The following is a 17,049-nucleotide window of genomic DNA, read 5'->3' as shown; positions in this document are numbered from 1 at the left end:
CCTACAACCCAAGATTAAGTTGCAATTTTTCCAACATTTCTACCAACATACTATACATTTAGATAATTTCTACCAGTCTGATAGAAGCAAAGAAATTCTCTTGGTTTTGTTTTCTATTACTTTTATTAGTTAGGCCGACTTCCCTTCATGTGTTTGAAAGCCATTTGTGTTATCTTTTCTCTGACTACTCAGATACTTTTCCTTTATCCCTATTATGTATGTTATGGTCCTTAACTAATTTGTAGAATATTTTATATTAAGGAAAGTATCTCATTGTAATGTGAATCGCAATATTTTTGTTTTCTGTCTTGACTTCATGGTTTTTGTTATGCTTGTTTCTTATTTATTTATTTATTTGAGACAGAGTCTTGCTCTAGCACCTAGGCTGGAATGCAGTGGCATGATCTCAGCTCACCTCAACCTTCACCTTCCAGGTTCAAGCAATTCTCCTGCTTCAGCCTCCCTACTAGCTGGGATTACAGGCGTGCACCACCATGTCTGGCTAGCTTTTATATTTTTAGTGGAGACTGGATTTCACCATTTTGGCCAGGCTGGTCTTGAACTCCTGACCTCAGGTGACCTGCCCGCCTTGGCCTCCCAAAGTGCTGGCATTGCAGGTATGAACTGCCTCACCCGACCTGCTTATTTTCTAAGCAGAGTTTTTTTTTTTCATGTAGTCAGGTGTATTGATCTTTTACAGCTACTAGATGTGTTACACTTTAAAAACTCCCTGTTTTTTCATGCTTTCATAACTTAATATTTTACATTTAAGTTTTTCTATCAGGAAATTGTTTAGGTGAAAGGAATGAAATGGATAACTTTTTTTTCAGATACATACCCAGTTATCCTAATAACTAACTGATTTATTTTTTTATCTACTGATTACAAATGCTTCCTTTATCAAGTAAACTGCCATATGTATTTCTGGACTTTCTGTTTCATCTTATTGATGTGTTTCTTCATTCACCAATATCATATTTTAATTACGTAGATTTAAAGTTAATACCCTGTAGAGATGGTCCCTTTGTTTGTTTTTTGAGACAGTGTCTCACTCTGTCACCCAGGCTGGAGTACAGTGATGCAGTGGCTCACTGTAATCTCTGCCTCCCAGGTTCAAGTGATCCTCCTGCCTCAGCCTCCTGAGTAGCTGGGACTACAGGCACCCTGCCACCACGCCCAACTAACTTTTGTATCTTTGATAGAGAAGGGTTTCACCATGTTGGTCAAGCTGGTCTTAAACTCCTGACCTCAGGTGATCTGCCTGCCTCAGTCTCCCAAAGTGCTGGGATTACAAGCGTGAGCCGCTACGCCTGACCGAGGTAGTCCATTTTCATTATTATTTCTTTTCAGCATTTTCCTGGCTGTTTGTTTTTCCACATAAACTTTAGAATCAGTTCATCTAGTTCTTTTAAAAAATAAAGGCCGGGCGCGGTGGCTCAAGCCTGTAATCCCAGCACTTTGGGAGGCCGAGACGGGCGGATCATGAGGTCAGGAGATCAAGACCATCCTGGCGAACACGGTGAAACCCCGTCTCTACTAAAAAATACAAAAAAAAAAACTAGCCGGGTGAGGTGGCGGGCGCCTGTAGTCCCAGCTACTCGGGAGGCTGAGGCAGGAGAATGGCGTAAACCCGGGAGGCGGACCTTGCAGTGAGCTGAGATCCAGCCACTGCACTCCAGCCTGGGCGACAGAGCCAGACTCCATCTCAAAAAAAAAAAAAAAAAAAAATTGTGTTACTTTTTTCGTTGAGATTGTATTATATTTCCAGATTGATGCATAATTAACTTTATGATACTGAATTTGCCTATAGAAGAGTAGGATTTGTTGTATTTATACAAAACCAATCATTTTGTTTTTTATTTTAAAGATTTTTTTCCTACAAAATTCAGGTTTTAAGTGTTTCTTAGTAAGTTTATTCCTAGGAGTTTTGTCCTTTTTGTTGATACATTGATATGGAATCATCGCTTATGTTTTTTAACTTGTCATTTATGTATAGTAAGAATTTGTGTATGCATTTGTTGCAGGCTATCTGAATTTGACTTATTGTTGGTAGACTGTTTTCAGTTATCTTTAACTGTTAGTGTTGTCTTTGGTTATTGATTTGTTTTTGGTTTATTATCTGCAAGTAATTCTTGTGTTTCTGTTATTTTCCCCAAGCAGACTCATGTCACAATCATCTGCAAGTAATTCTATTACTTCCTCTTTTACAAGTTTAACTCTTTCCATTTCTTCACCAAATTTTTTTCTCAAACATTCAGAATAATGTCAAGTTAGTTGTTTTTAGCATTCTTTATTGAGAAGGTCTTCATGTACATGTAGTCAGATTATAATTTCCCCTTGGTTTCAGTGTTAAGGGAAAACTTTAGAAGCTTTCATACAGGAGAGATGTGATCTGAATGAACATTTTAAAGGGTTTACTCATACTCCAGTTGGAAAATTCATCTATGGGCAAACTCAAAGGGCAAATGTATGAGTCAAGGGATCCAGTTAGGAAGTTTTTCATTGGTTCCAGAGAGGGACAGTGGTGAAAAGTGCTTTGACTTGGAATATTTATTGAAGGTAGAGCTCACAGGTCACAGATTTGGATAGACTTGTTGGGTTTGAGAAAAGTTCATAAAGAATGACTCCTAAATTTTAAGCCTGAGAAGCTAAGGGAATGATAATGCCAATTATTAAGAAAAGGAAAACTCAGAAATGGGAGAGGATAATGGCCGGTAAAATCAAGAGTTCTGTTTTGGAAATGTTAAATATGAAATGTCAATTAGATATCCGAGTGGATATTTGGTTTTGTTGTAGTATTAAGGAAAACATGCCTTAACTCCAAGGTATTTAAAATCTCTTCTACTTTAATGATTTTTACTTTTTTCCTTAAGTATTTTTAAAAGTTATTTCTAGAATTTACTTCCATGCAGGATTTGGTAAACCTTTTTTTATAAAGAGCCTTATGATAAATATTTTACACTTTGCAGCTGTATAATAATCTGTCATCAGCAACACTACCACTATCACTACTACTGCTTCCTCCTCCTTCCCCTTTTTCCCCTCCTTTCTCCTCTTTCTTCTTTCTTTTACCTTTCCAGTGGTGCTAATCTTTATTTTCCCTTTTTTCTCCTCCTTCCTTCCTTTTTCTTCTTTTTCCTCCTTTTCCATTCCTCCTTTCTTCTCCTTTTAAAGTATGAGTATCATTCTTATCTCTAATGCCTTGCATAGTGTCTAAAAACTATGTTGAGCAAATGGATGATGGCAACTCAGACCTGATTCTTAGAACTGACAGTCAGACTACATTTGTCTTACGCAAAATTTGCATGTATCCTTACAAATTATGGCTGCTCATGATATTTATACTTCATGGAAATAAATAATAGTTATTAAAAAGAGATATCATCAGAGATTTAGAAGATCAGATTGCATTGACATGATTAGGAAAGGCTTTGAAGAAGATACAACTTTGCCCAGGTTGGAATGCAGTGGTGTGATCTCTGTCCACTGCAACCTCTGCCTCCCAGGTTTAAGGGATTCTCCTGCCTCAGCCTCCCGAGTAGCTGGGATTACAAGCGTTTGTCACCACACCCAGCTAATTTTTTTTTTCTTTTTCTTTTTTTCTTTCTTTCCTTCCTTCCTTCTTTCCTTCCCTCCCTTCCTTCCTTCCCTCCCTTCCTTCCCTTCCTTCCCTCCTTCCCTTCCTTCCCTTCCTTTTTCCTTGCTTTCCTTGCTTTCCTTCCTTTCTTGTAGAGGCGGGTTTTCACCATGTTGGCCATGCTGGTCCTGAATTCCTGACCTCAGGTGATCCCCCCCTGCCTTGGCCTCCCAATGTGCTGGGATTACAGGCATGAGCCACCGCGCCTGGCCAGATACAGCTTTTTTAATGGGTATCTTTTGTAGAAAAGTAAGGGAAACATTTAAGTCATAGGAAAGAATATGAGTAAAAATTAAGTCATAGGAAAGCACTGGTTTTATGCAGAAAATTGGTTGGTTCAGTTTAGCCTGTGTTTTAGGAAGTATAGAAACTTAGGTGGCCATCTATTGTGGGCACAGGAAATTATTTTTATGTATAAAACAAAAGCATTGTCTTAGTCTGTTCAGGCTGCTGTGATAAAATACTGTAAACTGGGCCAGGCGCAGTGGCTCACGTCTGTAATCCTAGCACTTTGGGAGGCCAAGGCAACTGGATTGCTTGAGCTCAGGAGTTTGAGACCAGCCTGGCCAATGTGGTGAAACCCCGTCTCTACTAAAAATACAAAAATTAGCTGGGCATGGTGGTGCATACCTGTAATCACAGCTACTCGGGAGGCTGAGGCACGACAATCCCTTGAACCAGGGAGGTGGAGGCTGCAGTGAGCCAAGATTGTGCCACTGCACTCCAGACTGGCAACAGAGCAAGACTGTCTCAAAAATAAATAAAATAAAATATTGTATACTGGGCAGCTTATAATGACAGAAGTTTACTTTTCACAATTCTGGAGGCTGGGAGTAGTACAAGATCAAAACTCTGGCAGCTTCATGGTGTCTTGTGAAGGCCTACATTTTGATTCATAGATGGCAGCTTCTCATGGAGCCCTTAGATGATGGGAGGGGTAGGAGGTCTCTCTAGTGCTTCTTTCATAAGGGCAGAGTCCTCATGACTTAATAACCTTCCAAGGTCCCGCCTTCTAATACCATCACATTGGTGGTTAGGTTTCAACATACAGATTTCAGAGTGACAAAAACTTTTAGACCATGGCAATTACTTTTGTAATTTTTGGCTAGGTAGGGATGGGATGAAGAGAGATTTGCTAATGAATATAAACATACACTTGGAGTAATAAATTCTAGTGCTCAGTAGCACAGTAGGATGAGTATTGTTAAAAATTTTTTGTGTGTATTCAAAATAGCTAAAAGGGAGGATTTGAAATGTTCCCAATAAAAGAAATGATAAATGCTTGAAATGATGGGTATTCCAAATACCCTGATTTGGTCATTATACATTGTATTTATGTGTCAAAATATCATGTATTCCATTAATATATATAATTATTTTATATCAATAGATAAATGTAAAAACAGGAGCCTTTGAAGGGTTTGATCAAATGTCAGGAGGATGTGCATTAACAAAATAAATATGGTAATGGATTGAGAGCCAGCAGAGTGCACAAGTCTTTAAACTTTTGTTGTTTACATATTTCTTAAGGAATGTTGAAAAACCTAGGTGTCTCCTAGGCAGATTTTTTAAATTTGTAAATTTTTGAGTTTTAAGTATTTGTAAACAAAATATATTCGGGAAATTATTGAAATTGATGTTTTTAAAGACAAAATTATGGTCCTCTTTTAGATTAATGAAATGTAAGTGCTGTAGCAACTTTTATTCATCTCTCTTAAAATGTATAAACTCTCAGCCATAATCTCAGCACTTCGTGAGGTTGAGGCAAGAGGATTGCTTGAGCCCAGGAGTTGGAGACCAGCCTGGGCAACCTGGTGAAACCCCATCTCTATAAAATAAATAAATAAATAAGCAAGCCAGGTGTGGTGAGCATCTGTAGTTCAAGCTACTCACGAGGCTGAGTTGGGAGGATTGACTGAGCCTGGGAGATCCAGGCTGCAGTGAACCATGATCCCACCACGGTATTCTATCTAGCCTGGGTGATGGAGTGAGACCCTGTCTCCAGACTCCTTTCTGAAATTTTACTGAGCTGAATTTTTTCCTAATTCCTCCATAGTATTTCCACTTGACTCCCCCACAGAATGTAATTGTAATGTATTTATTAGTGTATTTATTAGTATATTTGAACATCTTTTATTATTTGCATATCATACTTCTCTACAACAAAATATGTTAATAAAAATTTTTCCTGTGTACGTGATATTGTCTTAAATTTCTTCTATAGTTATTACATTTATTAGGACATGGCAATCAAAGGAGCATAAATATACTTTGTTTTGCCAAACTAGTATGAAACATTAAAAAAATTTTAATGAAAATATGCATTAGTGAGAAGAACGGGCCTTATTAATATAGTTGTAGGTGAATATTAAGCTAGAATGATAGTGTTCATTAATTCTTCCTACTTTCTATTTTTATATATGTGAATTCTGAAAAACCTTATGTAATGTTTTTAGTGCACATGGAAATTTTGGGTAACTTTTTAAATTGAATTTCTTCTGAATTATAAGTCAGAAATTACACTATGATCTATTGCTGTATTAGTCCATTTTGCAGTGTTTTAAGGGAATACCTGATGCTGGGTATAAAAAAAGAGGTTTATTTGTTGAGGCCTCAGAGGTCTTTGACTCATAGTAGGCCTTGAGAGAACAGCTGTGTCACATGGTAAGAAAGGGAGGTGGGAGGTGCCACCCTTTTTTTTTTTTTTTTTTTTTTTTTTTTAAGAAGAGCTCTTGCATGAACTCAGTGAGATCTCTCCCATTCCTGTGTGGTAGGAACCAAGCTCTTCAGGGATACACCCTGATGACCCAAATACCTCTCACTACACCTCACCTCCAACATTGGGGAGCACATTTCACCATTAGATGTGGTGAAATGGGATTACAGATGTGAGCCACTGCACCCAGCCCTGTTTACAATATTTTATTACAGCAGCCTAAACAGACTAAGACAATAATTTTTTTTTTTTTTTTTTGTGAGACGGAGTCTTGCTCTGTCGCCCAGGCTGGAGTGCAATGGCCGGATCTCAGCTCACTGCAAGGTCCGCCTCCCGGGTTCACGCCATTCTCCTGCCTCAGCTTCCCGAGTAGCTGGGACTACAGGACCCCGCCACCTCGCCCGGCTAGTTTTTTTGTATTTTTTAGTAGAGACGGGGTTTCACTAGGTTAGCCAGGATGGTCTCGATCTCCTGACTTCGTGATCCACCCGTCTCGGCCTCCCAAAGTGCTGGGATTACAGGCTTGAGCCACCGCACCTAGCGACAATAATTCTTTTATTGGACAAATACCCAAACCATATCAGTCACCAAAAACTACTTTTAGTATTCTCTCAGGTCATAGTTTGAGTAGGTTCTTATTTCTGTGAAGTATAAAGTCTTATAAAAATAAGCCCTTTGCCAGGCGCAGTGACTCACACCCGTAATCCCAGCACTTTGGGAGGCCGAGGCGGGCGAATTACGAGGTCAGGAGTTCAAGACCAGCCTGGCCAACATGGTGAAACCCCATCTCTACTAAAAATACAAAAAATTGGCCGGGCGTGGTGCCTGTGGGAGGCCGAGGCAGGCAGATCACGAAGTCAGGAGGTCAGGTCTTGGCTAAGACGGCAAAACCAGGTATCTACTAAAAATACAAAAAATTAGCCGGGCGTGGTAGCAGTCACCTGTAGTCCCATCTACTCGGGAGGCTGAAGCAGGAGAATGGTGTAAACCTGGGAGGCGGAGCTTGCAGTGAGCCGAGATGGCGCCACTGCACTCCAGCCTGGGCAACAGAGCGAGACTCCGTCTCAACAAAACAAAAAATTAGCTGGGTGTAGGTTCAAATGCCTGTAATCCCAGCTACTCAGGGGGCTGAGGCAGGAGAATCGCTCGAACCCAGGAGGCGGAGGTTGCAATGAGCTGAGATTGTGCTACTGCACTCCAGCCCAGGTGACAGAGTGAGATTGTCTTTTTTTTTTTTTTCTTTTTTTAAAAAAAGCTCCTAACCACTTTCCATATTTCCTAGCTAACGTTACTTTTCTTTGCTAAGAACTATGAATTACACATTCTTTAACAATAGTGAGTTGAATGAGTTGAGGTCATTATGGAAAAATATTTCAAAAATTTCTTTTTTTGGTACGTCTTTCAAGAGTTTCCCTGACCCACCCCCAGGTTTGTTGATTCACTGACTCACAGGACTCAGCATAGTAGTCATATTCATGGCTAAGATTTATTACAGCAAAATGATAAAAAGCAAAATCATGAAAAGAAAAAGGTGTCAAAGCAAAGTCTGGAGGAACCCAGTTGCAACTTTCTAAGAGTTGTCTTCCATTGGAGTTCCACAAGATGTGCTCAGTGAGCATGATGACGCGTGTGAATTATTGTCTACCAAAAAAGTTCTCTTGAGCCTAGGAGTCCTTGGTTTTATCACAGGGTGGGTCATGTAGTCACATAGTGCCTGTGAAACTGACCAGAGTTGCCCAAATTCCAGACTCCTGAAAGGAAAACAGATCTTTAGCATAAACCTGTTAGGCACAGTGAGCCACTCTTCTCACTTAGAGAGTTTTATATCAAGGTAGGGAGCTGTTTACCTACCAGTGATGTTTGCAGACTGTAGGCAAAGGCCTGCCTTTCTGTGGGTAGCAAGAGTCTCAGTCTTACTGTGTTATCTCTTTTCTGCATAGTACCCCAGGAGGTTTTATACTCCAGAACAATGTGTCATAGTACTATTTGGGATGTGTGAGGGTGATCACTTGGTAAAATAGCAAAGGACCAATTAGAAAAGAACAAGTGGAAAAGATAACCCAGCACCCACTTTCTCAGACTACATTTTGGAAAAAGTACAACAGTACTACCGTACTACCTTTCAACAGTATGAGTGAATTGTTGATTTTGCCACTGTTACTGTTGCTATTATTTATTAGTAGAGTGAAGTAAGGGAAAAGTTAATGCAGAAGTGCCAGTCAGACTTGTCAAGGGAGTAATGTGGCCTTAACAAAAACTTTACATCGTATGTGAAAAGTCTAAGAATTAGCTGATTAGGTATCAAAAAGGAGAGAAGAGTGAAGATGATCGCCACCTTCGTTTTTTCTAAGAAATGAACATAGGGAGGACTTTCAGATGATGGTATATCATGCTGCTATATGTTTTTGAGTAGCTTAATTGTAGCTTGTCATCCTGTTTATATGTTAACTATATTTGGAATGTAATTATTATCTCAGTTTAGATAACTTATGTTTCCCTTTACTCCCCAGGAATTTTTGAGAGATATCTTCAATCTCCTGTTTTTGTTGCCAAGTCTAAAGGACCGACAACAGCCAAAGTGCAAATCACATTCTTCAAGAGCTGCTGCTTACGATTTGTTAGTAGAGATGGTAAAGGGGTCTGTTGAGAACTACAGGCTAATACACAACTGGGTTATGGCACAACACATGCAGTGTAAGCATTCTTCTTTTCCTTTAAGCTTTATACAGTTTGAATTCAGAAATAAGATTTTGAGGGCACTGTTAAACAAAGAAATCTGCTCTTCACACACTTTATAAATGATTATTGGTAGGGTGTTATTAAAGTTAAAAAGTAAACATTGATGTGAAGGACCTTTTTATATGCATTTTAAATACTTTGGCTTTTTTTGTAAAAGTAATTTGATGCCAAGTAAAATCAAGTTTTAAAAGTCTTGAATTTTTAGAGAATAAATTAGTTTCCATGTGTTTTTTATTTAAAAAGTTATATGTAACCTATATATATATTAACAAGGTAACTAATGGAGGTAGAGGCTGTTAATGTAAGCAAAATACATTATGTTTCATAGTTTGTTTGGGGGGGATCTTTTCCTCCCTCTTTCTTCAGCAGCCCATGCACCTTATAAGTGGGATTACTGGCCTCATGAAGATGTCCGTGCTGAATGTAGATTTGTTGGCCTTACTAACCTTGGAGCTACTTGTTACTTGGCTTCTACTATTCAGCAACTTTATATGATACCTGAGGCAAGACAGGCTGTCTTCACTGCCAAGGTAGAATTTTCCTCACTTTAAAAATCAAAATTATAAACCAGATTTTAATATTTTGTTGATAAATTTTTATTTCAGTGTAGTAAATGTTTGAAAAAATAATTTGTGAATAAATAAGAGTAAATTTGATTACAGTAACTAGCTAATGTGTATTTTACATAGTTTTACATTTTAGTAGATTGCTGGGCATGGTAGCTCATGCCTGTAATCCCAGCACTTTGGGAGGCCGAGGCGGGCGGATCATGAGGTCAGGAGATCGAGACCATCCTGGCTAACACGGTGAAACCCCATCTCTACTAAAAATACAAAAAATTAGCCGGGCGTGGTGGTGCGTGCCTGTAGTCTCAGCTACTCGGAGGCTGAGGCAGGAGAATGGCGTGAACGCAGGAGGCGGAGCTTGCAGTGAGCCGAGATGGTGCCACTGCACTCCATCCTGGGTGACAAAGCGAGACTCCATCTCCAAAAAAAAAAAAAAAAAAAAAAAAAAAAACATTTTAGTAGATTACTCATAATGCTGTAGTACAATTTAGTTCTCAAAGGAAAACACAGCTATGGAAGATACATACTCTGTATACAGTGAATATCATGTTGTCAGTAAAAATGCATTCACTGGGAGAACATATGAGAATAAAAAACAAAAAAAATACATATTTTTTATTACAGAGAAAGTAAGGAAACCCTGAATCCAAGTAGAGAAATATTACCAGAATCACTGAGCTTGTTTCTTTTATATTTATCCCAAAGTGAATCTGATTGTGGACCTAATTTGTTTGTGTAAGCTTTGCTTCATGTTATTTTTATTCACTTTCTAGTTGTTTTTTAAAATAATAAATAGAGATGGGGTCTCTCTGTGTTGACCAGGGTGACTCCTGGCCTCAAGCGATCCTCCCATTTGAACTCCCAAAGTGCTGGGATTATAGGTGTGAGCCACCATGCCCACCAACCATGGGATATTCTTTAGTTTGCCTTTTGTGCTGCTTTTAGGGTTTTTTGATGAGCTTCCTTTATACTTGCTCTCGGATTTTTTTATTTTTATTTTTCTGAGGCAAGCCTCAGTGTCTGTCACCCTGACTGGAGTGCAGTGGCGTGAACATAGCGCACTGCAGTGTTGACATCCTGAGCTCAAGTGATCTTCCCACCTCAGCCTCCTGAGTAACTGGGACTATAGGCATATGCCACTATGCCTGGCTAATTTTTTTACTTTTACTTTTTGTAGAGACAGGGTCTCACTGTGTTGCCCAGGCTAGTCTCAAATCCTGGGCTTACTAGATGCTGGGATTATTGGTGTAAAGCTACCAAGCCTGGCCTCATCATGTTATCTTTTGTCTTGGTTTCTTTTTCCCTGTTAAGTATTGCAGTGCTTTATATACTTTCTCTGAATTCTTTGTTATGTTTAAGTTACTCTTTAAAGTCTCCAGTTTATAGTTTACTCAAGTGGTTCTGGGTGTTTTGGCTTTAGTTATTGATTATTTTAAAATCTATTCTGCACATTATGACTAAAAGTAGTTGAATGATTAGTTCATTTAGCTTATGGAAATATTTCTGAATAAATTTGGTATACCCACCTGCATAGTCTTATTATAAAAACAGTTGTTACTAAAGAAGCATGTTTTCAGTGGTTTTCTTTCTAGCTGGCAACTTGATCATGCTGCTTGGTTTTTCTTCTTCATATTGATAACCACCTTTAAAGCTATTAACACTTTTAGGAATTAGTAGAAACAGAAGGAACACTCAGACGTGCTGATTATGAGTAGGTCTCATAAATGGTATTTTTAGTTAAAAAATAAATTTACAAGCAAAAACAACCCCATTAAAAAGTGGACAAAACAGCTTGGCCAGTATGGTGAAACCCTATCTCTACCAAATATACAAAAGTTAGCTGTGCGTGGGGTGCGGTGGCTCACGCCTGTTATCCCAGCACTTTGGGAGGCAGAGGTGGGCGGATCACGAAGTTAGGAGATCAAGACCATCCTGGCCAACATGGTGAAACCCCATCTCTACTAAAAATACAAAAAATATAGCTGGGCGTGGTGGTGGGTGCTTCTAATCCCAGCTATTTGGGAGGCTGAGGCAGGAGAATCGCTTGAATCCAGGAGGTGGAGGTTGCAGTGGGCCAATATGGCGCCAATGCATTGCAACCTGGGCGACAGAGTGAGACTTTGTCTCAAAAAAAAAAAAAGAAAGAAAGGCCTTTGGCCAGGCACACGCCTGTAATCCTAGCCCCTTGAAAGGCCGAGGCAGGCAGATCACCTGAGGTCAGGAGTTTGAGACCAGCCTGGCCAACATACAAAAATTAGCCAGGCATGACGGCAGGTGACTCAATCCCAGCTACTTGGGAGGCAGAGGCAGAAGAATTGTTTGAACTCGGGAGGCAGAGGTTGCAGTGAGCTGAGATGGAGCCATTGCACTCAAACTTGGGGGACAAGAGGGAGACTTCTCTCAGGGGAAAAAAAAAAAAAAGGCTATGTGTGGTGGCACGTGCCTATAGTCCCAGCTACTCAGGAGGCCGGGCCAGGAGAATCGCTTGATCCCAGGAGGCAGAGGTTGCAGTGAGCCGAGATTGTGCCACAAAGGACAAAGGACACGAACAGACACTTTTCAAAAGAAGACATCCATGTGGCCAATAAGCATACGAGAAAATGCTCAATATTACTAATCATTAGAGAAATACAAAACTAAACTGCAGTGAGATACTATCTCAAACCAGTCGGAATAGCTATTAATAAAAAGTCAAAAAATAACATGCTGGCAATATTGCAAAGAAAAGGGAATGCATATACACTGCTGGTGGAAATGTAAATTAGTTTAGCCATTGTGGAAAGCACCTTGGCAATTTCTGAAATAAAACAGAATTACTATTCAGCTCAGCTATCCCATTGGGTATATACCCAAAGAAATATAAAACATCCTACCGTAAAGACACATTCACGTGCATGTTTACCACAGCACTGTTCACAATAGCAAAAATGTGGAATCAACCTACATGCCCATCAACAGTGGACTAGGTAACGAAAATGTAGTACATATACAGCACAGAATACTATGCAGCTGTTTAAAAGAATAAGACCATGTCTTTTGCAACAACATGTATGGAACTGGAGGCCATTATCCTAAGTGAACTAACACAACAACAGGGAACCAAATACCATATGTTCTCGTTTATAAGTGGGAGCTAAGTGTTGAGTACATATGGACACACGGGAACAATGGACATTGTGTCCTCTTGAGGGTGGAGTATGAGAAGAGGATCAGGATTAAAAAGCTACCTATTGGTACTATTATTACCTGGGTGATAGAACAATCTATATACCAAACTCCCGTTACACACGGTTTACCTGTATAACAAACCTGCATATGTACCCCTGAATCTAAAATAAGAGTAAACAGTTAAAAAAAAAAAAATGTAGAGCTATGCACATAGAAAAAAAAATTTTTTTGAGACGAAGTCTTGCTTTGTTGCCCAAGCTAGAGTGCAGTGGTGCGATCTCAGCTCACTGCAACCTCCGCCTCCCGAGTTAAGGCAGTTCTCCTGCCTTAGCCTCCCGAGTAGCTGAGATTACAGATGCCCGGCTAATTTTTATATTTTTAGCAGAGACAGGGTTTCACCATCTTGGCCAGGCTGATACCAAACTCCTGACCTCGTGATCCACCCGCCTTGGCCTCTGAAAGTGCTGGGATTACAGGTTTTAGCCACCGTGCCCAGTCAAAAATTCTTAACAGAATTTGATATGATTCTGGCAAGTACTCTAGTCAAGTGGGCACTTTATTCTTAAGATGAACGCTTCAGTTATTTCTATTGTTCCCTTTTCTGATGCTCACAGAAAATTTAAAGAAAGCTACATATATTCTAATTGTGGTGAAATACATACAACATAAAATTCATCATTTGAACTATTTATACATATATGTAGTTCGTGGGATTAAATACATTCACATTATTTTGCAGCCATCACCACCATTCCATCTCGAACTTTTTCACCTTCCCCACAGAAACTTGTTAAACACTTAACTCTCCATTCTCCCTCTGAACCCCACTTGCAACCACTATTCTACTTTCCATCTCTGTGAATTTAACTGTTTCAGGTACCTCATATAAGTGGAGTCATATAGTATCAGCCCTTTTGTGACTGGCTGTGAGTGGCTTATTTCACTTAAGGTATCTTCAAGGGTTATCCATGCTGTTGTATGTATCAGAAGTTCTTTCCTTTTAAGGCTGAATTATAATGTATTGTATTTATGTACCACATTTTGTGTATTCTTTCACTTGTCAGCGGATACTTGGATTGCTTTCACCTTTTGGCTGTTTTGAATAATGCTGTTATGGACATGGGTGTACAAACACGTTTGAGTTCCTGCTTTTACTAGTTTTCGGTGTATACCAGAAGTGGAATTGTTGGATCATATGGGAATTCTGTGTTTAATTTTTTGAAGAATAGTCTTACCTTTTCCACAGGGCTTACACCATTTTACATGCACAAGGGTTTAATTTCTCCACATCCTTGCTAACACTTGTCATTTTCTGTTTTAATAATAGCCATCCTAATGGATGTGAACACACTTTTTTAGGTAGTTAATACATATAGATGCAGGCTATGTGTATTTATTTTAAAATTGCACGTTAAGTAAAATTCCCTCGTTGCTTGACTTCAGTAAATTTAGGCAGCTCTTTTCTTGAGCCAACTCATACTTTATTCTTGAATAATAAAAATATAAATCCAGGTCTTTATCCCTGACCTTTTTTGTATTCTGAATCGATGCTTTGATACATTGGAAAATTTCATTTTGTGTGACTTTTTTCATAATATGGAATATTAAGCCTCTCATATAACAGGAGTACACTGGAGTTATTTTGCCAATTTTGTTGATTCCCTTTATTCAATTCCTGTTGCATTTAATATTTAATTTTATAGTAATTACATACTGAGCAGATCTCTGTTTTAGTCCATATCTTGACCTCAATTTGATTATAAGCTGCTAAACAGCAGAGCCATATTACTTACAGTCTTACTTCCATAAAGCTGGCAAAAATAACTAATGTATACTCTTGACATGTGGACGCCTATTACTCCACAAGACTTTCAAAGTTATGAGAGGTAATAATTTGTAATAAGGATAATACCTACTTTATAGTAATTTATTTTAATACTTGAGTGAGGTAGGCTATGTCTAGTAAGTACCTTGCATGAATATGGATCTTTCCGATAAGGCTTGGTGTTCAATACTAAGTCTCTAATGTGTGAGTCTAGCCAGATTCCTGAATTTGAGTTATTGATAGTTGAATGTTCAGACAGTTTTCAAAGATCCTGGCTGATATTTGTCTTCATTGTGAAGAATATACTGTTCCAGAAAGACTAACGATATGAATAAATGATGATGGGATGTCATTGGTTAATATTTCAAATGTATTTTTTTTTTAATGTGTAGGTTTACTTGTGGAAGACAACTTTGATTGCACCTGAAGTGTTTTTCATTCTTGCGTTCTTGGAAATCAGCATTGTACGAAATAAGTACTAAAGAATTGAATGTGTCAGTGTTTTTGTTTTATATAGCCAAAAGAATGGAAACAGATACAGTGCACAATTGCAAGACCTTCTCTGCTAGAATGCCTAATTTACTACTATCATGTCTGTGTTTTTAATGGTGTTTTCTCATGATTTTCAGTATTCAGAGGATATGAAGCACAAGACTACTCTTCTGGAGCTTCAGAAAATGTTTACATATTTAATGGTATGTTTAAGAATCATGGAGGCTAGGCCAGGCACTGTGGCTCATGCCTGTAATTATAGCATTTGGGGAGGCCAAGGTGGCTTGAGTTCAAGAGCTTGAGATGAGCCTGGGCAACATGGTGAAACCCCATCTCTACTAAAAAAAATTACAAAAAATTAGCCAGGCGTGGTGGTGCATGCCTGTAGTTCCAGCTGCTTTGGAGGCTGAAATGGGAGGATCGCTTGAGCCCAGGAGGCAGAGGTTGCAGCAAGCTGAGATCTCACTACTGCACTCGAGTCTAGGTGACAGAATGAGACTCTGTTTCAAGAAAAAAAAAAAGAAAGAAACATGGAGGGAAACGAATTAGGTATACCCTGTAACAGAACCTAAAAACGTTAAATGGAGCTCGTTTGAACTGGCTTTGTCATAACTATGTACCTTCCTTTTTCTTACTTTTTTTTCTTTTTTATTTATTTATTTATTTATTTATTTATTTATTTATTTATTTATTTATTGAGTCAGAGTCTTGCTCTGTCAACCAGGCTAGAGTGCAGTGGTGTGATCTCAATTCACTGCAACCCTCCACCTCCCAGGTTCAAGTGATTCTCCTGCCTCAGCCTCCCAAGTAGCTGGGAATACAGGCACACACCACCATGCCTGGCTAAATTTTGTATTTTTAGTAGAGATAGGTTCCACTATGTTGGCCAGGCTGGTCTTGAACTCCTGATCTCAAGTGATCTGCGCCTTGGCCTCCAAAGTGTTGGGATTACAGACGTGAGCCACCATGCCTGGAGCTGTATGTCAGTTATGTTATTTGTCATAATAACTTTTAAAAGTTATCTCAGTTGTCTATTCTCTTAATTTGTCCTTTGAAGAATCTGTTGTGTCTCATCCTTTTTCTGTCACAAGGTCTTCCCCTTTTATGCTTGCAGCTTTCTAGCTGATTTATCTTTTTATCCCTTAATTACAATGCCTAAAACTATAAAAGTGATCAGTCTTTTAAAAAGATAGTAGATCTTACAATATCATTCCCCTGCTTAAAACTCTTGAGTGCTGCTTCATTACGAACAGAATGGTATTCAAGCTCATCACCATGGCACACACCCCCTGGGTTTTTTGCCCCTACCCTTCATTCAACCTCCTATCTTATCCCTCTCCATTTGGAGCCCATCACTCTGCTGTTTCATTACTTGTGGGTTTATTTTTGCTGTTGTTTCTTACCTGCATCACTCTTCTCCATTTTCTTCTGATGTTCAGTTTTCAGGAGTCAGCTTGGTTTTTACCTCTGTAAGAGACCATCTATTCCACAGATTAACCGGAGGATTCCAAGTCACCATTCCTCTTTGTTGTTTCTACCTCGTATATATGTTACTTTTCTCACCTGTTACATCTTGAGGACAGGGATTGTGTCATACTTTCTTCTGTATTTTTTACTGTGTTTATCTTTTGAGGTAGGGTCTCACTCTGTCACCCAGGCTGGAGTTCAGTGGTGCCATCTCATCTCATGGCAACCTCGACACTGCCCCACCGCCTGAGACCATAGGCATGTACCTCTATGCCTGGCTATCTTTTTTATTTTTTGTAGAGACATGGTCTCACTATGTTCCCCAAGCTGATGTTGAACTCCTGGCCTCAAGCAATCCGCTCGCCTCACCCTCCCAAAGTACTGGGATTACAGGCATGAGCCACCACCCCTAGCCTTTAATCTCCTTTTAACAGAGCTA

The 17,049-nt window shown here is 39.1% G+C and overlaps 1 protein-coding gene across 6 annotated transcripts in view; it reads left to right on the top strand.

Moving 5' to 3' along the window:
- USP34 (ubiquitin specific peptidase 34) overlaps window positions 1-17,049 on the top strand; it is a 285,331-nt gene that overhangs the window by 194,233 nt on the left and 74,049 nt on the right. For 5 of the 6 annotated variants that reach the window (XM_007970503.3, XM_073023027.1, XM_007970505.3 and 2 more), the window contains 3 exons: window positions 8,864-9,047; window positions 9,462-9,622; window positions 15,281-15,346. In XM_007970503.3, coding sequence (XP_007968694.3) covers window positions 8,864-9,047; window positions 9,462-9,622; window positions 15,281-15,346 — 411 coding nt within the window. The remainder of the gene's footprint in view (window positions 1-8,863; window positions 9,048-9,461; window positions 9,623-15,280; window positions 15,347-17,049) is intronic. The other variant, XM_007970504.3, reaches the window with a different exon arrangement.

Source organism: Chlorocebus sabaeus, chromosome 14, assembly GCF_047675955.1.
Source record: "Chlorocebus sabaeus isolate Y175 chromosome 14, mChlSab1.0.hap1, whole genome shotgun sequence".
Taxonomy (NCBI): Eukaryota; Metazoa; Chordata; class Mammalia; order Primates; family Cercopithecidae; genus Chlorocebus; species Chlorocebus sabaeus.
This window is presented reverse-complemented; position numbering and strand designations above follow the sequence as displayed.